Below are 23674 nucleotides of genomic sequence, written 5' to 3' on the forward strand. Positions count from 1 at the left end.
GAAAATGGACATACGTTGTCAAATGGATGGGCAAGGTGTGAAAAGCAGCCATTTTGGCAGTTCATACCAAGTCTTCTGCTATTAAGGATGTTTAACAATACAGTATCCTCTGCCCTTTTTTAGCTCTACAACGAATGAGTTTGAAACTGCTTTTGCTTCTGGGGAGGAGGATGAGGAGGAAGAGTCCATCACACCATCTCAGGCTGCAGTCCAAGAGAAAGACAAGACGGAAGCAGTAAGACGCTACCTGCGCTTGAATCCTGAGCTCTACCAGAAGATCCTGCTATATGAGCCTATTGAGCTGGCTGGATTGCAGGCAGAGCTGAAACAGAATGGAATCAAGATACCCATGGGAAAGTTGTTGGATTTTCTGGATACTAATTGTATCACCTTCACCACCGCCGCATCGAGGAAGGAGAAGTTGGAGAAGAAACAGCAGAAGCAAAGCAAGAAGAAAGTGACCGCTAAGCGATACTGAACAGGTCAGGCTCTTTGTAAGGCATCCTCTGCATGCAACCTTTCCTAATTTCTGCCTGCATGACTGAGGCCCTCCTTCCATTGGCATTCCTCCTGTTTCTCACCTGTGCAGGCCCAATCTCATGTGTTCATGTCTTAGTTCAAATACACTGTGCTCTGTATTCCTTTTTTAAATTTCTGATGCATCTTATTCAAGGGTTTCCTTGCTCTTATTTTTTTCGAGCTTTTGTTTTAGGTTAGCTGTTAGATTTTCCATTATACTTGGTTTATTGCGTTCCTAAAATTGCCATCTTCTTGATAACCCTGCAGTCCCTTCTCTCTGCACGTATTAGCCACCCGTTGGCTGCACTTTCTGGTTACCTGCACTGAGCCGCCTGCTGGCCGCACTTTGTGCTACCTGCACTTTTCTCCCCCAGGGCACTTCGCCCATTCCACTTCCTTACACTTGCGCGATCTGAATCACACAAGGCCTTGTAAGATTGTTGTTTTGTCCCCCTCTGTTTCCCTCTCCTTGTCTTGTCACGCCTAGAAACACTTGTGTATAAGCGTGTTATAAATGCCATATCATATCACTCTGCTAACAAATCAGACTGTAAGCGCTTAAAACTGCATGTGAAGCTCCACGTGCCCTCTAATGGTTACTCTACATACACCCTTGCACACTTTCTTTTTTCTGCATCAATCTTTAAGATTTTTTTGCTAAATCTAAAATCATTTATAATGCAAGTTTTCCCCCAAAATCTTTTCTTTTGGCAGAGTGCCCCAAAAGCCTGGCTTAATGAATTGTGGTTGTTTAAAGTTCACTTAAAGTAAACTCTTACTCATTTTTGGGTTCTCCTACTCCATTCATGCCTGTCGCTTTTGTACGATCATAACATTGTTTACTCAAAGCCCTTCTGTAGCATCTGCAAGTAAGGGGCCGGGTACCTGTATAACTGTGAACAAACACAAAGTCCATTGAGTTCAGCTTCCTCCCAGTTGCCAAATTATGACTCATTTCTTTTTTTATTGATGCAGAGAAATGATGCCAATCTGCGAAGAGAGGTCTGTCGCGAATCCAACAAAAGCTTCCCTAGTGTGACCAAGTGGTCCTGGCTTAGACATGCCATGGAAAAAACAAGGCATATGAGTAACCATTAGCGCCCAAACAACGCCTTAAACAACCTATTTAAGATGCTGGTCTGGAACACCAAGGGCTTTACTCATTTCTTGAAAAGAAACCCAGAACAGCCTCTTGATAACTACAACTTAATCCTATTACAGGAAACATGGATCACAACACAACCAACAATTCCCAATTATGAGATCTGTTGGATCCCTGCGATTAAACAAAAAAGAGGAAGACCAATGGCAGGCCTACTAGCTGCCCTACGAATAAACTCTGGTGGCAAATTATCCCCATGGCTGGCTCCCCACCCCTGTATACAACTGCTCAAACTTGAATTCAATAGAAAAAAATCATCCTTTAAAGTTTGCAACCGCAATACTGAATTTATACTGGAATCATGCTGTAATATCGGACATAAAATTTCTAAAATATGTGACTGATATATTAGACACCATAGAAACTAAACCTCTGCATTACACTATCATAATTGCTGGGGATCTAAGTACGAGATGCCTAGACGAAAAAAAGCTACTAACACCTAAAGGCAAGAAATGGATGTCCATTAATGAATGAGAAAAATTTCACCAGCTTAAACAATACTATCATAGGTGACAAGAGCCTGAGAGCTACATGGAAAAGAAATGGAACAGAGTCGTTGATTCGACATGTAGCAACCACAACATGCTAGAAACATCTTGGCTGATCAACTCAACCCCTGAAAACTCAGCATATGCAAGTAAAATATTTTTAAATCATGGAAGAAATAGAATCAAATGGATGCCCACCAAAATTGAATAACTATTGTCAAAAATAACCAAAGAAACCATGCATATTACAAATGAGAACCCATTAGACACATATTTGCCCTACAACTACTTCCTGGCTTTGATTCAAGAGCAAACCCAAAAACAGCAGCCTGAATTCACACATAAACATACAAACGACGTCAACATACAATCGCTAAAAGCGGTTTTAAAATGTGAAATAGCTAGAATCAACTTTGCACAGAGTAGCTAGAATCAACTTTGCCTGGGAAGGCTAAAATGAACTTTGCATAGAGTAGTTAGAATCAACTTTGTATTGGAAGGCTAAAATGAACTTTGCATAGTATAGCCAAGATCAACTTTACATGGAGTAGCTAGAATCAACTTTGCCTGGAGTAGCTAGAATCAACTTTGCATGGAGGAGCTAGAATCAACTTTGCATAGAATAGCCGAGATCAACTTTACATGGAATAGCTAGAATCAACTTTTCATGGGAAGGCTAAAATGAACTTTTTTTTTTTTTTACTTTATTTAATACTGGCTTCTTACAAACAATGGTGAGTATCACATTTAGCATTGGGGGTTCATGACATGTGTAAATCTGTTAGGCAAGCTTTGTGTACATTACGTTACTTGAATATTAAGGGAGGGAAGGGAGGGTAAGAGGGATAGATGTTAGATGGCTTTCCAACTTTGCTTCTAGGCAGTTCATTCATCGAGTGTATCTGCTGTGATTCGTAGGTACTCCCTGAGGGGACCCCAAATGTCTTTTGGTCTGGAAGTGGTTTGGATACCTCGGATATAAGATTTTTCGCTGTCTTGAACGTTTATGAGGTCTCGAGCCAGTTTCCGTGTGTGGGCGGGGTTTTAGATTTCCATGTCCTGAGGATGTTTTGTTTGGCCACTGCCCCTCCCACTGCAAATAGTCTGCGCGTCTTTGTGGAGGCCTTTCCAATGTCCCCCAGTAAGTATTTCAACGGCGTGGCCGGGATATGCATGTTTAGTATGTCACTCAGGGTTTCTGCTATCTTCTCCCAGAATCGTCTAATTGGCGGGCATTGCCAATACATGTGGATCGCATTTGGGGCATGCGGCTTGTTTAGCGGGGTCAAATCTGGAGATCTTGCTTGGAGTAATTTGCAGGTGGTTTAGGATTTTTAGCTGGATAAGCCTAAAGTTAGCGCAGAGCGAGATGAATTTGGTGTATCTGCAGTAGTTAAACCATTGTTGTTCGTTGATCGTCGTGTTCAGATCTCTCACCCATTTGCTTTTCATTTCATTTTTGGATGGAGTGTTGTGTTTTGTCGATTGTGGAGACATTGCTGGTGAATCCTTCTTGTGTCAGAATGTCTGATAAGAATTTATGTATAGGCGGTGCATTCGGGAAGGATGGCCATTTCTTCATTCAGGCTGCTTTCATGCGTTGATATTGTAGGATTGTGAATAGGCCAGGGCCCGTTCTATTTTGGATTTCTGCGGCAGTAAGAAATCGTCCCTCCGGAAATAGATCTCCGATTTTGGCCGCTTTTCTTGGGTCGCATCTTCTTTGTATGGTACGGTCCATAGTGGGTTCAAGTGCAGGGTAGTGCCACAGCGGTAGGTGCGGCCAGTACAGTACGGAGTTTCACATCCCACTCTTCTGAATATCCATGTCCATGCTCGCACTGTTGAAGATAGCGGATCGGCCAGCACTTTCTCCTCTGTGACCCTAGCGAATATCATACTCTGTAGATTGAGGGGAGAGGCTGCGAACTCTTCGGCATGTATATGTGCGAATTGTTCGGCACTGTTATTCCAGTATTTGGCAAAGTATGCCTGTGCGGAATAATAGTATAGAAGAAAGTCAGGGGCCGCCAGCCTGCTGGTATCATAACTCTTGCATAGTTTTGGCCAACTTAGTCTGGGGGTGCTTCCTCCCCAGGCGAAACTGGACACCATTTTTTGTAGTGCATCAAAAAATGTGCTGCCTGCCCATATTGAGATGCCACTGAGCAGGTATAATAACTTCGGCACCACCACCATTTTGAGCAAGGATATGCGTCCATACAAGGACAGCGGCAGCTTAACCGATGATTTGAGTTTGTATTCTAGCTGAGTCAGGAACGGCGCAGAATTGTTGGTATACAGGGTACGCTTATCTGTTGCCATTATTATGCCGAGGTATCGTGCACTGGTGGGGGACCACCGGAAGCCCTCCATGGTTGCAGATCTGGTAGTAGAGCTGGACATGGGAATTATTTCCGATTTAGCCTGGTTTATCCTGTATCCAGAGTATTTTGTGAAGATTTCAATGTCCTGCATGACGGGTGCTAGATTAGTGTCGGGATTTCTGAGGTATAACATAGTGTCGTCGGCATAGAGTGAGATGAACTGGGGTGTCCCCATAATTCGGATCTCTCTCCAGGAGTGTCTGAAACGTAGGTATGCTGCCATTCCTTCAATTGTTAATGCACAAATGAGAGGGGAAAGGGGGCAGCCTTGTCTAGTGCCCCTTTGTAGATCAGAGCTGGGCGACAGCGTTTTTATTAGTCCTTACTCTGGCGGTGGGGTTACAATACAACACCTTTATGGATCGGAGAAATTCTAAGCCGAACCCCATTTTTTGTAGTATGGCGTGCATGAACTTCCATGATATGGAGTCGAACGCTTTCTCTGCGTCAAGTGGACCCGCAACTGTCTTCGCTTGAGGGTTCATTTGGGAGGCAATAGCAAAAACTCTCTGCAGGTTTAGAGCTGTAGATCAGCCTGGTATGAAACCAGATTGATCAGGGTGTACCAATTTGGACATATATGGGTTCAGTTTATTAGCTATGGCTTTGTCAAAAACTGTGGTGTCCACATTGATTAGGGATAGTGGTCTATATGAGGAAGGGTCTTGAGGAGGTTTATGGGGTTTCAGTAGGACAGTGATAATGGCTTCTCTCATTGATTCCGGCAGAGTTCCCCTCTCCATGGACTCCTCCCATACCTCTAGCATTCTTGGGGTGAGTTCCTCGGTGAGGGTCTTGTAGAGGTCTGCAGGTATACCATCCGACCCAGGCACTTTACCCACCCCTAAGGTCCTTGATTGCTTGCTTTACGTCTTCCAGGTTCAGGGGGCGGTCAATATTGGCTCTCTCATCTGGGGTCAGTGTGGGAAGAGGGAAGGAGTTGAGGTATTGTTGCAACTCCTCCGTTGTGACTTGGTCTGAGTTTGTGTAGAGCTCTGTATAAAACCTCTGGAATTCCTCGTTCACCCTCAGATGATCCACGTGTGTCACACCCACTTTGTCCGTTATGCTGGTGATCTGTCAGTGTCCGTATTCAGCTTTTATTAGGTTGGCTAGCATCTTATCAGACTTATTTCCTTCTCCATATCTTCTGGCTTTGGTAGGTTGTCTCACATACCTTACCTCACGTCCTGCCAAGGACGCAAATTCAGCCAGGGCATCGTGTAACAGGGCTAGGGTTCTTGGGCCTGGCAAGTCTGTGTATGTCTTTTCCGTTTCCTTGATGTATTCCTCGGTTCGGGACAGTTGGATTCCTATTTCTTTCAGTGTGCCATGGACTTTGGAGTTCAGATGTCCCCTCAGCCACACTTTGAAGGCCTTTGAGTCTGCTCGCTGGGCTGTGGACATCCTGTCTAGTGAAGGGTCGAGAATAGTATTGTAATCGCCTCCAAATCACCCTTGCTTCGTCTGTTGGTATTATAAGTGCAATTATTTGTTGATAAAATACCGGAGAGTCTATGTTGGGACTGTACGTATTGATGATAATTACTTCTTGCCCCAGCATTAATCCCCATATTATTACATACCTGCCTTCAGTATCTATCCTGGTTTTAGACACTTGGAGTCCGAGTCTGCAGTGGATTACAGTTAGCACCCCCATCAATTATGATGAGTAGTCTGTCGCATATGTTTGTGGACCCCAGGAGCAGAACAGTGAACCAGTAATTCGATCAGTGGCATGGATCTCGTGTAGTAGGAGAATGTCAATCCTATGTCTGTTAGCATATGCTTGGATTTTTCTGGCTTTTATCGGGTTGATCAGGCCTCTGACATTCCAAGACAGGAGTCTAGTACTTTTGTTCATTTTTGGATACATCATTAGTTATATTTGTTTTTATAGCTCTTGCACTTGTGATTTTGCAACAACTTTCTTTCCCCACTGTTAGTGCCAGTTTTTTCAGTTTATAACAAAAACAGGTAACTGTAGTAACTTCTCCCCGACTGGAACCTTTGTTTGCATTCATGGGTGCAAGTGTGTGTTTCATCGAGGAACCAGTTCTGTCCAGGCAACAGGCCTGTAACTCGTCCCACCCCTCACCCTCGCCATCCTCCCAATCAGGCGGTGTATCCCTGTGAACATATGCAACTTTGCAAAGTGAGGGGGGCTGGATGGCCCTTTCCCCTCTCTGGAGTCATGGCTGTATTAGGCTATCGTACTGGTGCACTGTCGTTCTGTTTCTGATTTGATGCTTGGTCGTACAGGATTCTGACTTCAGGTCCAATTCTGCACTGACGGAATGTGTTCCAGGTATGACATGGCCCCCTCAGGTGTCTCGAAGAATTGTGTCCTGCTGGCATGTTGTATGCGTAGCTTAGCTGGAAATAGCAATCCATAAACTATTTTCCTTTCCCTAAGCGCCTTCTTTACTGTATCAAATGAGTGCCTCGTTGCCTGTACCCCGGATGAAAAGCCTGGATATTTGTGGATGCGGTTGGAGTTGTAGGACAGAGGAGCTTGCTCACGTGCTAGCCGGAGGATGAGATCGCGGTCTTGGTAGTTAAGTATTCTTGCTACAATTGTTCAGGGTGGAGCTCTTGGTTTAGGCAGGGGAGGGGCAAGTGTTCTGTATGCTCTTTCAACGAGGAATTGCTTCGAGAACTGCGCCTCCGGGAACAGGGAATGGAGTATGTCTTCGAGGAAGTGTTCCATCGAGGTGTTAAGTTTCCGCTCTGCCACCCCAACCACCCTTATGTTGCTGTGGTATGAGCGGGATTCTAAGTCCTCGCTTTTGTTCTGGATGGTTCTGATATCCTTTTGGATCTGATCTATGGTTTTTCCTTGTGTGACGGACGTGTCTTCGAGGGTGGAAACCCTATCCTCTGCCTCAGCGACTCTGGAATTAACCTTCCTGATATCTACTCGGATGGATGTGATGCTGTCGCCTATGTCGTCTAGGTAAGTGTTGATTGCCGCAAACTCTCTCCATCGCGGCCATATAGGGGGTCATGTTTTTTTCTGAGGGGTCTGATGTGGAGCCTTTGGGGAGGGGTGCTGGGTCGAGATCGGGTCCAGCGTGGTGGTATTGGCAAATGGGTCCCCGCTTCTTATTTTTAGATCCTCCCATCATGCCTGTGTGTTGGTTCCTTCGTCTTCTGCAGCACAGGGGGGGGAGGGATGTTGTGGAGCGTAGAGTAGGGGGTCTGAGATCCTGGCTTAGGGATATGTTTCCAGATATGACACTGGTGGGCAACCCTGCCCAGAGGGAATGGGGTGTTCTCTCAGATCCTCACCATGGAGTTCCGGGGATCTGGTGCTTCGAGGTGGTCCAGGTGGTAGACCGAGTGTGGGGGGGGGGGTGGAGTATGGTCAGTCGTAGATGGTCGCCCGGAGACAAGTGTTGTCCTGCACTTTCACTCAGTCCACCCCAGGTGAGGGAGGCTGCGTCCGTTCTGTAGGCTGTGTGCAATTGTAGGACTCTTAATAATGAGTTGTGGATGTTCCCTGCAGCTTCCTTTATTGTATATGCCTGACCGCGACTCCCTCTCCCCGCTGGTTTGGGTCTTGGCACAGTTATCAGCTGGCTAGGCTGGTGGAGTGTGGGGCCTGCGCCTCCCCGCTCCACCCTGGGAGCAGACTTGTGGGGGTGGGGGCCCTCCGCTCCCGCACGTACCTCGTTGATGCCAGGCAGGTCGCAGTCTCCGCTGTCGAGGGAGCAGGGGGAACCGTGAGCACGACCCCTGCTCTCCACCGTGCTGCGCCCCCGCTACCACCCCTCTTGGGTCTTAGGTTCCCGCCGAGGCCAGGGCACGGCCCCAGGAGCTGCTGCGCCTTGCCGGTGAGCTGTCCCCGCCCGACAGCAAGAGCAGGCAGGGAGGGGGGCGGCCCACAGTGGACAGTCCGGGCAGCTCCCTCACCTCCCGCCTCAATGTCTCCCGGCCGGCGATCTTGTCTGTGCCTCATCCCCGGTTGCCTCCCTCCACTGGTCAGCGAGGCGGCTCGAGCGTGGTCTCCGCGCTCTCTTGGGCTGTGGAGGTGACCTCGGGGCCCAGAGTTTCCCTGCCTCCGTGGAGGGAATCCTCTTTTCAGCCGATCGATAAGACCCCCATGAAGACACCGGTGGAAAAAGAGGGGGGACGGTGGCTGTTACAGACATGGATACAGCCTCTGAGGAGGATCTGGTTGAAGTCGTGAAGGGCCTCAACAAGAGGTTCAAGGAGGTCCGGTCCCACGGGTAGGAATCCCGAGGAGGCGGACGAAGAGAGCGACGGTGGCGCCGACGAGGCTCCTGTGGAGGAGGAGCAATCATCGCACCCGTCACAGCCATTGCCCGAGCCTCAGGACAACTCGGTGGCCATTTTGATGGAAATCCAAACTTTATGCACGGAGATAAGGATGAGGTTGCCTCTACCCCAACGGACGACCCAGCAGAACCGGGCCCGTCGGGAAGCCCTCCTAACAAGCGGAGGAGGGTTCACCCCCCCCCCGCCTTTCCAGCCCTTGCGGCCCACTCAGCCTTCATCTCCTTCCCCTGATCCTAGGGATGACACGGGAACAGATATGGCCACGACGGGGACGGATGATGACGACGACGACGACGGTGGTGACGACGGGATAGGACTTCCATCACCACTCCCTCCGGCCTCCCCGCCCGCCGAAATTGGCTACTTCCACGGCATGATTGCCAGGGCATCCAAGCTTTTCCAGCTCTGCCCCGAAGAACAGACGAAGGAAGGCTTCCTTTATCAACGGCGCAAGGCCAAGAGGAAGACGGTCCTCGCGGTGCCTTTGATTGACGATATCTGGGACGAGGGACTTGCTCTCCTGAAGAACCCATCCACGACGCCTGCCAAGAGGGATCGGTACGAGAAGTAATACCGGGTCCCCGATTCCGCCCCTTTGTGCCTGAGGGCACAGCCGACCCCGGATTCGGTCGTCTCAGCGGCAGTCAAGAAGAAAGCGGCAGCCAAGAAGAAAGCGGCAGGGGCGACGGCTTCAACTTCAACCCTCCCCACCTGACGGCGAGGGAAAGCAACTGGGCGCCATGGGACAACGAGTCATCTCGTCTGCGGCGACGACAATTAAGGCGGCCAACACCCTAGTGATTGTGGCCTGCTACGACAGGGAGCTGTGGTACAAGATTGCCCCCCTGCTGGACTTCCTATCGGACAACAAGAGGGCGGAGGCCCTGGAGATCCTGCAGGAAGGTCAGGTGGCGTCGGACCACGCCATAACGATAGCCACGGACATCGCTGACACCGGGTTCCGCCAGTTGGGCAACAGTGTTTGCCTTCAACAGCGGGGATGGCTTAAGGCAACAGATTTCCGCCAGGACGTACAAACCAGAGTTTTGGACATGCTCTTCGACGGGAACAACCTGTTTGGTAAGACAGTGGATGAGTCACTTCAGGCCATCAAGACAGACACGGAGACGGCTCGGGCCCTGGGAGTTTTGCAGCAACGGCAGCCGCCCTTTTGGAACTCCGGAGGCAGACAGGGTGCCTCCAAAGGATCCAGCGGTGGCTCCTTGACGTACCGCCAGGCGGCCCGCTCCTCGTTGCAGGAGGCCTACAGGGGATGCAGTAAGTCAGGAGGATCTCGTCGTCGCCAAGGAGGCCAGGGCGGCAAGGCCGCCGCCAAGCAGGACTGAACCGGCCGTAGCGTTGGGGCCCCCACCTGAGCACCCTGGTAGGAGGCCGGCTGGCAAAGTTTGTCAGCGTGTGGGAGTCCATCTCCACCCGCCTTTGGGTGCTGGATACCCTGGCCCACGGGCACACTCGAATTTCTAAAGAAGTGCCCCTGCATTCCTCCCGTGGCCAGGAAGGAAAATCACGTCCCTCAACTGCTGTTAGAAGTAAGGGCGATGCTCAAGAAAGGTGCCATGGAGCGCGTCCCGAAGAGGCTCTGGGGATCCAAAGTATACTCAAGATACTTCCTAGTCAGAAAAAAGACAGGCGGTTGGCGCCCCATCCTGGACCTGCGTCGGTTAAACAAATACATCAAGGCCCAAAAGTTAAGGATGGTCACCCTCCAGCACGTGCTGAGACAGCTGGAGGAAGGCGACTTCCTATCATCTCTGGACTTGGAGGATGCTTACTTCCACATCCACATCCCCATTCTAAAAGGACACCGAATGTTTCTCAGATTCGTAGTCCAAGAACGGCACTATCAATTCAAGGCACTGCCATTTGGATTGAAGTCGGCACCCATGGTATTTACCAAGTGCCTAGCTTCAGTGGCGGCGCGGCTGCGCCTGCGGGGATCCACATTTACCCCTACCTGGACAACTGGCTCATCCGCGCCAGGACAAGAGAACTCGCCGTCTAACACACAGCAAAGACCGTCCAGCTGTTCACGGATCTGGGATTTTCCATCAACTTCTCGAAATCCCACCTGGTTCCGGCACAGGTCGCACTGTTTCTGGGAGCCAAGCTCGATACAGTGGCGCGATTGGCCTCTCCGTTGGAGGAAAGGACGAAGGCCATCCTGGGCAAGGTGCAGTGCATGCTGGCCACAAACGTGGCCAGGGTGAGGTCCATCCAGTCCCTTCTCGGCATGATGTCCTCATGCATCTACCTGGTGCGCCTGTGCAGGCTGCGGATGCGTCCTCTACAAGAGTTCCTTGACGCCCGTTAGATGCAAGCGACGGGCAGCTTCGATGACAAGATCCTGCTCAACGAGGTCTTCTGCCGAGCAATTTGGGGGTGGGGCACCCGCACGCATCTGGCAGCGGGCACAGACTTTCAGACCCCGGCACATCAGGAGACTGTGACGACGGATTCCTCCCTGGAGGGGTGGGGAGCGCACACCGGAGATCTCCACGCAAGAGTCCTTTGGCTCACGGAGGAGAGGGCACTCCACATCAACGTTCTGGAGCTCCGAGCCGTGTTCTGGGCCCTCAAGTCGTTCCTCCTGTCCCTCAAGGGCAAGGTGGTGAGGATTTTCACCGACAACGCCACCACAATGTTCTACATCCGGAAGCAGGGAGGCACCAGATCCCCAGCCCTATCCAAGGAGACCCAGGATCTATGGCACTGGGCCGTCGCCCAGGGGATGTTTCTGGTGCCCTTCCATCTGGCAGGAATAAAGAACACCATTGCCGACTCACTCAGCAGGGAGCTGCGCTGGTGCCACGAGTGGGAACTGCGTCAGGATCAAGTGGATCGACTTTTTCAACGATGGGGAAACCCCGAGATCTGTTCGCGACGGCGACGAACTCCAAGTGCCAGAGGTTCGCCAGCACGTTTCCCCAGCCGAGGAGCATGGGCGATGCTTTCTCGTTCCCCTGGGACGGCCTGTTCCTGTATGCGTTCCCCCCGTTGCCGTTGCTGCTGCGACTCATCACCAACTCAAGAAGTCCCAGTGCAGGATGATCCTCGTCGCACCAGCGTGGCCGAGGCAGATCTGGTTCCCGGACCTTCTGGACTTGTCAGGGTCCCCTCCAGTCAAGCTGCCGACGGACACAGACCTCCTCTCCCGAGAAGGAGGCGCCATCCTTCATCACGACCCGGCGTTGTTGAACTGGCTCCTGCAGCACTAGAGTTTGGAGGGCACGATATCCCGGCGGACTGCAAGGAGGTGCTTGCGAATGCCAGGGTGTCCTCAAATATCAGGTGCTTTGGACACAAAAGGAAGAGGTTCTCTGGTGCCGTACACAGAAGATTAACCCTCTGCGAATTACGGCCCCTCAAGTGCTGCCGTACCTGCTGTCGCTGGCCAAGGCGGGGCTAGCTCACGCCTCCATCAAGATACATTTGGCGGCGATCTCCTGCTACACCAGAACTACGGGACGATTGTAAAGGACCGATGGGGGGTGTCTGTATTTCCGCTCTCTATATGGTAGAGGGGAGGCACAGAGGAGCCCAGCCAAGATTCTCTAATACGGTAGCAATGGACGAGCAATCAAGGCCTAGCTTTTCGGGAGGTGATGCAGGCTGGTTCTTAAGTACAGTGTAGTCCCCAAGCCCCCACAAAGGAATGTCCACACACTGTATTACTGAAAACACAGTCTTTATATAATTAATATTCAAAGGTTATGTACACTTATCACAATAACGCACTTTGTGCTCCGGAAAGTCAACAATGGTAAATATCTACAATTCTAAAGTGGTACCACTAATATTCGATTAGAGTGCATTAACAAGACTGTCAGAATGCCACACAGATCAATAGCAAGGAAACCAGCAATAGAGAGAGGAGAGAAAGCAGACGGATGAAACAATAGGCAGAAGACTGGCCCTTACCACGGAACACAGTTCTGAGTGGAGATCCCCCCACCTGGGCAACCTGTAAAATAAAGATATATAAAACAAGCCCAGTCCATATATTGTTCAAGAGTCTCGTTCTCTCCCACAATGTTTTTACCCCCCCAATGTACCTGGTGGAGTAGAGTTCGTCGGCGAGGCGTCGACAGATCCTTTTTGAGTGACTCCCTTTAAGGCAGGAGCCACGGATCGTCGAGAGGCGTCGTGGACTCGGTGTTCGTTGTCGGGGAATCGACGGCCCTTCTTGAATGCCTTCCCTTTCAAGCGGGAGACACGGGGCGTCGAACGTCCGACGGTGAACGGGGTAGAACGGCGTCGATGAGGCAGCAGGCTTTGATCCGAGCGGTGCTCGTCGACGACAGAGCGTTGGCGTCCTGCAAGGAAGAGGCGTGCGGGGCACCTCGGTGACGATAGTTCTGGACCGCAAAGAGATGATGAACAACTGTGGCCCAGCAAGGGTGTCGAGTCGACGGCGTCTCTGTGGTCTTTGGGTGGCGGGAAACCCACCGGCGGATACTCCTCGGCGCGTCGACGGTCAGGCCTTCTCCAGCAGGAGACGGCAACGACGATGCAGACGAGAGCGTCCGTTGATCAAGTGAAAGTTCTTAGGCAAACGGGAGCACGGCGGCTCCGGTCGGCGACGGCGGTCGTCGACGGTGGTGGACAACAGTCCGGGCGCTTCTCTTTGGGATTCCGCAGCAGTCCCCGTCTCCGGTCGGCAGCCTGTCGTAGGTCTGTCTACCAGGGAGCGTTGGCAAAGATCAGCTGTGCACGATGGTCCCTCGTAGCTCGGGAAGAGGGCGCCTTACCAGGTCCTCTCTGGGTCAGTCCTTGGAGACACAGCAGCTTTCAGATCGTGAAGGAGAGCAACAGCACTTCTTCTCTTCCTGCAGGGCTTCAAGGTCAAGCGTCAGTTATTTCAGTTACTCGTCGTAGTGGACTTCAGCTTCTGAACAATTTCCAGTGGTGAGAGGTCCCCAGATATACTATTCGGTCTCTCATCCACACTGCTGGCACACTCAGCAGCCAATCGTACCGAAGGGCATTCATGCAGTCAGTCAGCCAATCAGGCACGCAGGGCATTCAGGCCACTCTTCTCCCGCTCAGACACTCACAACAAGGAATGTGGATTGGGACAAGTACTCAGCCATTCAACACTACACACTGCATTCAGGCCAGTTTCGGGCAGGGCTGTCTCAGTCTTTGTCCCTCATGACAGAAACCAGACAGCCACAACAAGGAGTGCATATTGGTCACACTCTCCATTCACCCAGGTCCCACCCACAGGAGGTACCCACAACATACAGTCAGCGGGAAGGCTCCAGTCAGTCTAGCTGGGCCTTCGCCACAACACCATATATGGAACTTCCACCCAACAGCCAGTCAGGGGGAAGGGACAGAGTCGGGGCTTCCCAGGACTTTGGGAAAACAAGGTATCAGGCAATAGAAAGCAAGAGGCCACAGGGGCCATCTTGTTTCCTATCAGGAATCAACTGATCCCAATGGCAGGGCCGGGGTATCCCAAAATGGAGGACACCCCGCGCACCTGTCAAATTCAGCATGGAGCTGCCACCAGCCCATACCCTGCTCTGTGGGCCACCCACAGGTGCCCAAAAACATACACTAGGGGCACAGGGTTGTACCCCTACCCACGGGTGCCATAAGGGTATCCCATGGGTCTGTACACCAAACCAAAAAGAGAGAGCTGCACCGCCAGGAGTCCCACATGGACTTCTGCGCGGAAAACACGACAGAACACACGATAAAAACAGTAAAGGACAAGGATACGGAGGCCCTGTCCCTCCGATGCATTTCCAGCATCACAGTCGCCCCCCCCAGACTGAGGTTAGGGTGCCTAATCTCCCACGGGATAGACACCCTCATCCAGAAGGTCAACATACCTTCTGGAAAGGCCATCTGCATTATCGTGACTCTTCCCTGGTCTGTGCTCTATGGTGAAGTCTAGCCCTTGCAGGCTAATGGACCACCTGAGCAATTTCGGATTTTCACCCTTCATCTGCATAAGCCATTTTAGGGGCTTAAGATCTGTTTGGACCTTGAAGGTGGACCCCGAAAGGTAGGGCCTAAAACGCCTAAGGCTCCAAACTATACTAAAACATTCCTTTTCAAAAGTAGCCCACCTAAGCTCTCTACCCTTGAGTTGTCTACTGATGAATATGATAGGATGTTCTCTCCCTTTGTCATCTAACTGGGACAAGACAGCTCCAATTCCGGTGTCGCAGGCATCCGTCTGGACAATAAAGGGTCGGCTGTAGTCAGGCGCACACAACACGGGTGCCCTGCACAGACTTTCTTTCAAGCCATCAAAGGCCCTCTGACAGTCTTCAGTCCAATTAACCTTCCTAGGTTGTTTGGGTGAAGTCAGAGCGGTCAGTGGTGCAGCTATGGTCCCATAGTCCGCCATGAAATTGCGATAATACCCAGTGAGGCCCAAAAAGGCTCTCACCTGGGTTTGAGTAGTGGGGGTCTCCCAGTCATGTACATCCTGTACCTTACTGGAGAGAGGCTGGATTTGACCCCCACCTACCTCATGACCAAGATAGGTAACTTTCCCCTGAGCTATCTGGCACTTGGTGGCCTTGATAGTGAGGTTAGCCCTTTTCAGGCCTGCAACACTTTATCCAGGTGTGTCAAATGCGCTTCCCAGGTGGAACTGCAGACGGCAATGTCGTCTAGGTAGGCCACACAAAAGGCCTCCAGCCCACTGAGCGCATGATTGACCAACCTCTGGAAAGTGGCAGGGGCATTCTTCAACCCAAAAGGCATGACCCTAAACTGGTAGAGTCCCTCTGGTGTTGAGAATGCCGTCTTTTCCTTGGCATGGTCCGTCAGAGCTATTTGCCAATAGCCTGAGGTAAGGTCAAAGGTGCTCACAAATTTGGCAGCACCTATGGTGTCCACGAGCTCATCAGCCCTGGGCAATGGGTGCGCGTCAGTTTTGGTGACGGCATTGACTCCTCTGTAGTCCACACAGAACCTCCAATCCTTGGTACCGGCCTGGGAACTTGCCTTGGGGACAAGGACCACTGGACTGGACCAGGGACTGGTTGAGGGTTCAATTACACCCAGATCCAACATCTTGGCGACCTCAGCCTGGATGTGGTTCTTAACTGTATCTGACATACGCTAGCACCTGCTTTTGACAGGCACGCTGTCACCAGTGTCAATCTCATGCCTACACCACGGTGTAAGGCCTGGCGTCAGCGAAAACAGAGAGGCATACTGCTGGAGCAAAGCCCTGCAGGCCCTCTGCTGCTCTGTTGTCAAATCTGGAGAGAGATGTACTCCCTCCACTGAGCCGTCCTGAGGGTTGCTATGCAGCAAATCAGGAATGGGCTCACTCTCATCCTCTTCTTGCCCTGAAGCTAGCAAGAGACATGAGACCTCTGCTCGCCGGTGGAAAGGCTTGAGCCTGTTGACGTGGAATACTTGCGGGGTTACCCCGGAGGCACCCAGGTCAACCAGATAATTGACTTCGCCCATCTTGGAGATTATCCTGAAGGGTCCAGTCCACTTGTCTGCCAACGCTCGAGGCTTGATAGGCTCCATCACGAGGACTTCCTGTCCCGGAGTCCAATCTACTTGCGAAGCTTTAAGGTCATGCCAGTACTTATTCAATTCCTGGCTGGCCTTGAGATTTGCTGTTGCCTGACCCATCATCTGTGTCATCCTCCGTCTGAGGCCTAACGCATAGTTACCCACTTGCTTGGCGGGACCTGGAGGGGTGGCTTCCAAGCCTTCTCGGATCAAGGCGAGGGGCCCCCTCACGGGATGTCCAAAGAGTAACTCAAAGGGGCTGAAACCAACACCCTCTTGAGGTACCTCTCTGTAAGCAAACAGCAGGCATGGCAGGAGGAGATCCCATTTCCTCCTTAGGGGCTCTTCCAAAGCACCTAGCATGCCCTTGAGAGTTTTGTTAAATCTCTCAACCAGACCATTGGTCTGAGGGTGGTAAGAGGTGGAGAACTTGTAGGTTACCCCGCACTCTTTCCACATGGTTTTCATGTAACTAGACATGAAGTTGGATCCTCGGTCAGAGACAACCTCCTTGGGGAATCCAACACGGGTAAAAATGCCCAGGAGAACCCGGGCAACCACCTTGGCAGTAACAGTCCGAAGGGGTATAGCCTCAGGGTACCTGGTGGCATGATCTACCAAGACCAGGATGAACCGATGTCCACCTGAAGTGGGAGGGTCCAGGGGACCGACAATGTCGATGCCCACCCTCTCAAACGGTGTGCCAACCACTGGCAATGGCTGCAGTGGGGCAATGACCCTGCCTCCAGTCTTGCCAGACAACTGACAAGTTGGGCAGGGCCGGCAGTGGGACTCCACTTCTACTCCCATCCGTGGCCAGTAGAAATGGGCAGAGAGCCTCTGCTTAGTCTTCTTGGTCCCAAGATGACCAGCCAAGGGCACCTCATGCGCCAACTGCAGCAGGAAGGGCCTGAAAACCTGGGGTACCACCAACCTCTTGAGGGCACCAGGTTCGGGCTTAGTGGGCTCACTAACAAGGAGCTCACCCTCCCAATAAATCTTGAATGTCCTAGGCACTTCACCTTATGCCTGGGACAGGGCCTGTGTCCGCAGACCCTCGAGAGAGGGACACTCTCTCTGCCCTTTACAGAAGTCCGCCCGGGAGGGTCCCCCTTCAGCTAACAAGCATTGAAGGTCGGGATGATCCTCCGGGTTGAGAACCTCTCCCACAGGAGAGTCTTCTGTCTCTTCTCCCACAGGAGTTGAGTTTGGGTTTTCCACTGGACCCAGCCCGTCCGGAGCATGGATCCCAATGGGTGCTGTCGGAACAGCAGGAAGAGAAGGTGTTCCCCCACAGAGGTGGCCTTCTTGGTCTTCCTTCTTCTTGCCTTTGGCTCGGGTACCTGACTCACAGCCAGACCCGGTGTCACCTGTGACCTAGTGACCGCAGCGGCAGTCATGGGAAGACCATCCGAGATCAACCCCAATTCTACTAGATCATTTCCTAACAGAATGTTAGCAGGGACATTGTCCTGAACCAGGACAGGAAGCTTTGCTGTCTTGTCTCCAATCATGAGTGTGACTAAGGCTACAGGCGATAATTTGGGAGGCCCACCAGCTAACCTGGTGGTTCTCAGAGGAGCACTTACATAGTCCTCTGGCTTGAGCAGGGTCCTGTCCACCACTGTCATGCTTGCCCCTGTGTCTCTCAAACCAGTAGAAGGCTGGCCATTCAAGAGGACACTTCTCAAAAACCTACGGGTGTTCTGCGGGATAGTCGCCAGTACTTCTGCGTACTGGTCCCAGGCCCCAAGGGACACTAAGGAAATCTCTACCGGAGCACCAAATGTGATCCCGGTAGAGGAGGGGAGGACGGTGGCCTCCACCTCGGACACGGGGTAAGGGTAGCTCAGGCTGACAGCCTGTACTCCAAGTGCCTTACCTTTACACTTGGAGTCACCCCTTCGGTGATCCAGAGCCCCACAATCCCAACAAGTGCTAGGAGTGCGAGGTACGGTACTGGAACCACTGGGAGCCTGCTTGGCAGCAGGTGGACCACTACTCTTATTCCCACCCACAGATGACTTATCCCCACTAGATTTTTGGGTCTTAGGAGAGGAAGGTTTTGGTTTACTCGACTGTGATTGCTTGGGGGACTCCTCAGCTTTCTGAGAGGCCCCCTTCTCCTTCTCCCTGTCCTTCCCACTGGAGTCCTTAGGGGACACCCGGTGGGAGACCCACTTGTCAGCCAACCTAGCCAGCTTAAAGGGGTCCAAAATGTTCTGGTCAGCAACATACTGACGCAGCTCTGGTGAACAGGCTTCAGAAAAATGCTCAAAAAACAACAGGTGGGATAATTCAGCAAAAGTTTTCACCTTGTACCCATCAATCCACCCCATCATGTTCATGTGCGCAGCACTCACCCAGTCAACCCAAGACATATTCTCTCGTTTCTTAAAATCCCTGAACCTTTTAAGGTATTGGGTAGGCGTCTTGCCAAACTTGGCAATTAAAGCAGACTTCATACACTCATACTGACCCCTTTCTTCCACACTCAGCTTCAGAATACAGTCATATCCAGTTTGAGGCACTCTGCTTAACAAACACTTAGCCCAATCTCTTTTATCAACATCATGAATCGCACAAGCCATTTCAAACGCTTCAATCCATTGGAGGATATCTGAACCCTCCAAAAACACACCAACCAAATCTTTCATAAACTTGGTGGCTGGGGACCTGCCACTCTCAATTGGTTTAGCTGAAGTCTCCACTCGAGCTTTCTCTAGCTGGATTCTCTGACATTCAGTGTCCTTGTCTTTGAGCGCAAGATCCCTATTCTTGAGTTCCACTTGCTGTGCCAGCTCCTCTTTCTTAAGCTCAGCTTCTATTTCCAACTTGTGATATTCAAAGGCCAACTTCATCCTTAATAACTCAATTTCCATGGAATTGCTGGGGTTTGGAACAGAGGCAGCAGGAATGGCGGCATTCCCAGAAACAGATTCAGCGACAACCCCAGGGGCAGAGTCCTCACTGGTTGCATCCCCCCCTTCATCAAGAGTTTCACCATCAGTCTGGTAGTCCACCAGGGCAGCTATCAGCTCAGCCCTAGACTTATCCACAAAGTCTAACTCCCTGGCTTCACAAGCACTCTGGAGAGCCTCTAAGCTCATCCTAGTCAATTTACCATTCGCAATGGACTCCATTGCTTGTAATGCAGTTATTTAGAACACACCTAAACCTTAATTTAATAAAGTGCAGATATTTTGTAAGTGGCACGGTTATACACTGATTCTTAAAACCATAAGCATCCCACCGCTGCCACCAGCTTGTAAAGGACCGATGGGGGGGGGGGGTGTCTGTATTTCCACTCTCTATATGGTAGAGGGGAGGCACAGAGGACCCCAGCCAAGATTCTCTAATACGGTAGCAATGGACGAGCAATCAAGGCCTAGCTTTTCGGGAGGTGATGCAGGCTGGTTCTTAAGTACAGTGTAGTCCCCAAGCCCCCACAAAGGAATGTCCACACACTGTATTACTGAAAACACAGTCTTTATATAATTAATATTCAAAGGTTATGTACACTTATCACAATAACGCACTTTGTGCTCCGGAAAGTCAACAATGGTAAATATCTACAATTCTAAAGTGGTACCACTAATATTCGATTAGAGTGCATTAACAAGACTGTCAGAATGCCACACAGATCAATAGCAAGGAAACCAGCAATAGAGAGAGGAGAGAAAGCAGACGGATGAAACAATAGGCAGAAGACTGGCCCTTACCACGGAACACAGTTCTGAGTGGAGATCCCCCCACCTGGGCAACCTGTAAAATAAAGATATATAAAACAAGCCCAGTCCATATATTGTTCAAGAGTCTCGTTCTCTCCCACAATGTTTTTACCCCCCCAATGTACCTGGTGGAGTAGAGTTCGTCGGCGAGGCGTCGACAGATCCTTTTTGAGTGACTCCCTTTAAGGCAGGAGCCACGGATCGTCGAGAGGCGTCGCGGACTCGGTGTTCGTTGTCGGGGAATCGACGGCCCTTCTTGAATGCCTTCCCTTTCAAGCGGGAGACACGGGGCGTCGAACGTCCGACGGTGAACGGGGTAAAACGGCGTCGATGAGGCAGCAGGCTTTGATCCGAGCGGTGCTCGTTGACGACGGAGCGTTGGCGTCCTGCAAGGAAGAGGCGTGCGGGGCACCTCGGTGACGATAGTTCTGGACCGCAAAGAGATGATGAAGAACTGTGGCCCAGCAAGGGTGTCGAGTCGACGGCGTCTCTGCGGTCTTTGGGTGGCGGGAAACCCACCGGCGGATACTCCTCGGCGCGTCGACGGTCAGGCCTTCTCCAGCAGGAGACGGCAACGACGATGCAGACGAGAGCGTCCGTTGATCAAGTGAAAGTTCTTAGGCAAACGGGAGCACGGCGGCTCCGGTCGGCGACGGCGGTCGTCGACGGTGGTGGACAACAGTCCGGGCGCTTCTCTTTGGGATTCCGCAGCAGTCCCCGTCTCCGGTCGGCAGCCTGTCGTAGGTCTGTCTACCAGGGAGCGTTGGCAAAGATCAGCTGTGCACGATGGTCCCTCGTAGCTCGGGAAGAGGGCGCCTTACCAGGTCCTCTCTGGGTCAGTCCTTGGAGACACAGCAGCTTTCAGATCGTGAAGGAGAGCAACAGCACTTCTTCTCTTCCTGCAGGGCTTCAAGGTCAAGCGTCAGTTATTTCAGTTACTCGTCGTAGTGGACTTCAGCTTCTGAACAATTTCCAGTGGTGAGAGGTCCCCAGATATACTATTCGGTCTCTCATCCACACTGCTGGCACACACTCAGCAGCCAATCGTACAGAAGGGCATTCATGCAGTCAGTCAGCTAATCAGGCACGCAGGGCATTCAGGCCACTCTTCTCCCGCTCAGACACTCACAACAAGGAATGTGGATTGGGACAAGTACTCAGCCATTCAACACTACACACTGCATTCAGGCCAGTTTCGGGCAGGGCTGTCTCAGTTTTTGTCCCTCATGACAGAAACCAGACAGCCACAACAAGGAGTGCATATTGGTCACACTCTCCATTCACCCAGGTCCCACCCACAGGAGGTACCCACAACATACAGTCAGCGGGAAGGCTCCAGTCAGTCTAGCTGGGCCTTCGCAACAACACCATATATGGAACTTCCACCCAACAGCCGGTCAGGGGGAAGGGACAGAGTCAGGGCTTCCCAGGACTTTGGGAAAACAAGGTATCAGGCAATAGAAAGCAAGAGGCCACAGGGGCCATCTTGTTTCCTATCAGGAATCAACTGATCCCAATGGCAGGGCCGGGGTATCCCAAAATGGAGGACACCCCGCGCACCTGTCAAATTCAGCATGGAGCTGCCACCAGCCCATACCCTGCTCTGTGGGCCACCCACAGGTGCCCAAAAACATACACTAGGGGCACAGGGTTGTACCCCTACCCACGGGTGCCATAAGGGTATCCCATGGGTCTGTACACCAAACCAAAAAGAGAGAGCTGCACCGCCAGGAGTCCCACATGGACTTCTGCGCGGAAAACACGACCGAACACACGATAAAAACAGTAAAGGACAAGGATACGGAGGCCCTGTCCCTCCGATGCATTTCCAGCATCACAACGATCATCTCTGTATAGTCTCATCGCCTGGTGAAAGAGTTTATGAAGGGACTGTTCTATTCATTCCCGCCGGTGAAGGCTCCGGCCCCGGCGTGGTAGCTCAACGTGGTGCTGACCAGGCTCACGGGACCACCATTCGAGCCTCTGTACTCAGCACCGTTGAAGTTCCTGTAGTGGAAAACAGCATTCCTCGCGGCCATCACCTCCGCACGACGAGTGGGAGAGATCTAGGCCCTATCGTACAAGCCTCCATACTTGACTTTTCACGAAACGAAGGGTGGTGCTGGGGACACACCCCTCCTTGATGCCCAAGGTGCCATCAGACTTCCATCTCAACGAGCCCTTTGGTGTTGCCAGTTTTCTTCCCGTCGCCATTTTCGCTGACCGAGAGGACTTTGAACTCGCTGGATGTAGCTAGAGCGCTGAAGTTCTATGTGGACCGCACGAAGAGTTTTTGGACCTGTGAACCAAGGGAAGGCTCTCTCGAATGCTTCCATTTCCAGATGGCTCTCCGGCTGCATCATGCACTGTCACTGGTTGGCAAACCGACTGTTGCCCGGTCGTCCGATAGCCCACTCGACCAGAGCGATCGCTTCTACCACAGCGTTCTTGTCTGGTGTGCCCCTGCTGGACATCTGCAGGGCTGCTACGTATAGGTCGACGCACACCTTCACAAGATTCTACTGCATCAACCGGGATTCCAGGGAGGAGTCCAGAGTTGGCCAAGCAGTGCTGTGCAACCTGTTTGCCTGAAGGTGGGCGTGGTGAGGAGGTAAGAGTTTCTTAATGTTGAGTTGATAAAATGCTTAATGTTGAGCCTTGCCACCTCCCGTGGTTGTGCATGTGTGTACTGCTATGTATTCTTATATTCATGAGCATGTGAATCCATGAATCCATTCCAGACCCCATGCTGGAGAAGGAACAAGTTACTTACCTGTAAATGTTGTTCTCTGGCATGGATTCACATGCGAACCCTCCCTCCTTCCCCTCTGCGGCTCTTCACTTGGTCCTGCTGCCACTTTACGTGCTACCAAATCTGAGGATGGCTGCCAGGGGAGGGGCTTAGGGAGAGGGCAGTCATTGGCTGGGGGCAGTATGACCCAGAGACCAGTGATTGGTTACTACTAAGAAAGACCGATCAGAAACAAAACTGATATTGATTTTTTCTTTACCGAGGATTCCCAGCCTGACGATGGGGAATATTCATGAGCATGTGAATCCATGCCAGACCCATGCTGGAGAACAACAGTTACAGGTAAGTAACTTGTTCCGTGTGTTCCCGGGATCTAGCTGGATCTGTGGGAATATTCTAGCATGTATGAATGTGATAACAATACCCATTATGGCGAACTACCATTAAAGCTGGATAATTGTACCTTTTCCTATTTTATGTCTGCAATGTCAGTCTTCCTGGTCAGCACATAATTGCTCGTTGTTGCCTGCCTTTCCTTAGGAGCTAAAACTATTGCAGATTCTTATCTCAGTCTCCTTCCCCCAGTCTATTCTTAAAGACCTTCATTCCACCCATTACTCTCCGCTGTCGCTTTATATAATAATAATAATAATAATAATAATAATTTGGCATTTATATAGCGCTACAAACCCTTAGGTATCTCAAAGCGAGCGCTCTACTTGCTGTGCCACTTGACCGGCTTATCAATATAATGCTGTAGTTTGTGATACTATTGGAACATAATTTTTTTTTTTCACCTGTTCCTCTCTTCC

At 51.2% G+C, this 23674-nt stretch overlaps 2 protein-coding genes across 9 annotated transcripts in view; both read left to right on the forward strand.

Annotated features, from left to right (window-relative positions):
- Positions 1-23674, forward strand: part of SLX4 (SLX4 structure-specific endonuclease subunit) — a 785402-nt gene that overhangs the window by 760298 nt on the left and 1430 nt on the right. For all 8 annotated transcript variants that reach the window (XM_069646855.1, XM_069646858.1, XM_069646862.1 and 5 more), the window contains one exon: positions 124-482. In XM_069646855.1, the coding sequence (XP_069502956.1) occupies positions 124-478 (355 nt within the window). In that variant the 3' untranslated portion in view covers positions 479-482. The remainder of the gene's footprint in view (positions 1-123; positions 483-23674) is intronic.
- LOC138569151 (uncharacterized) lies at positions 3026-23670 on the forward strand. The gene is made up of 2 exons (XM_069646865.1): positions 3026-22721; positions 23126-23670. The coding sequence occupies exon 1, from the start codon at positions 11194-11196 to the stop codon at positions 12286-12288; it is 1095 nt and encodes a 364-aa protein (XP_069502966.1). The 5' UTR covers positions 3026-11193; the 3' UTR covers positions 12289-22721; positions 23126-23670.

Source organism: Ambystoma mexicanum, chromosome 2q, assembly GCF_040938575.1.
Source record: "Ambystoma mexicanum isolate Mex_15411 chromosome 2q, UKY_AmexF1_1, whole genome shotgun sequence".
NCBI classification, from domain to species: Eukaryota; Metazoa; Chordata; class Amphibia; order Caudata; family Ambystomatidae; genus Ambystoma; species Ambystoma mexicanum.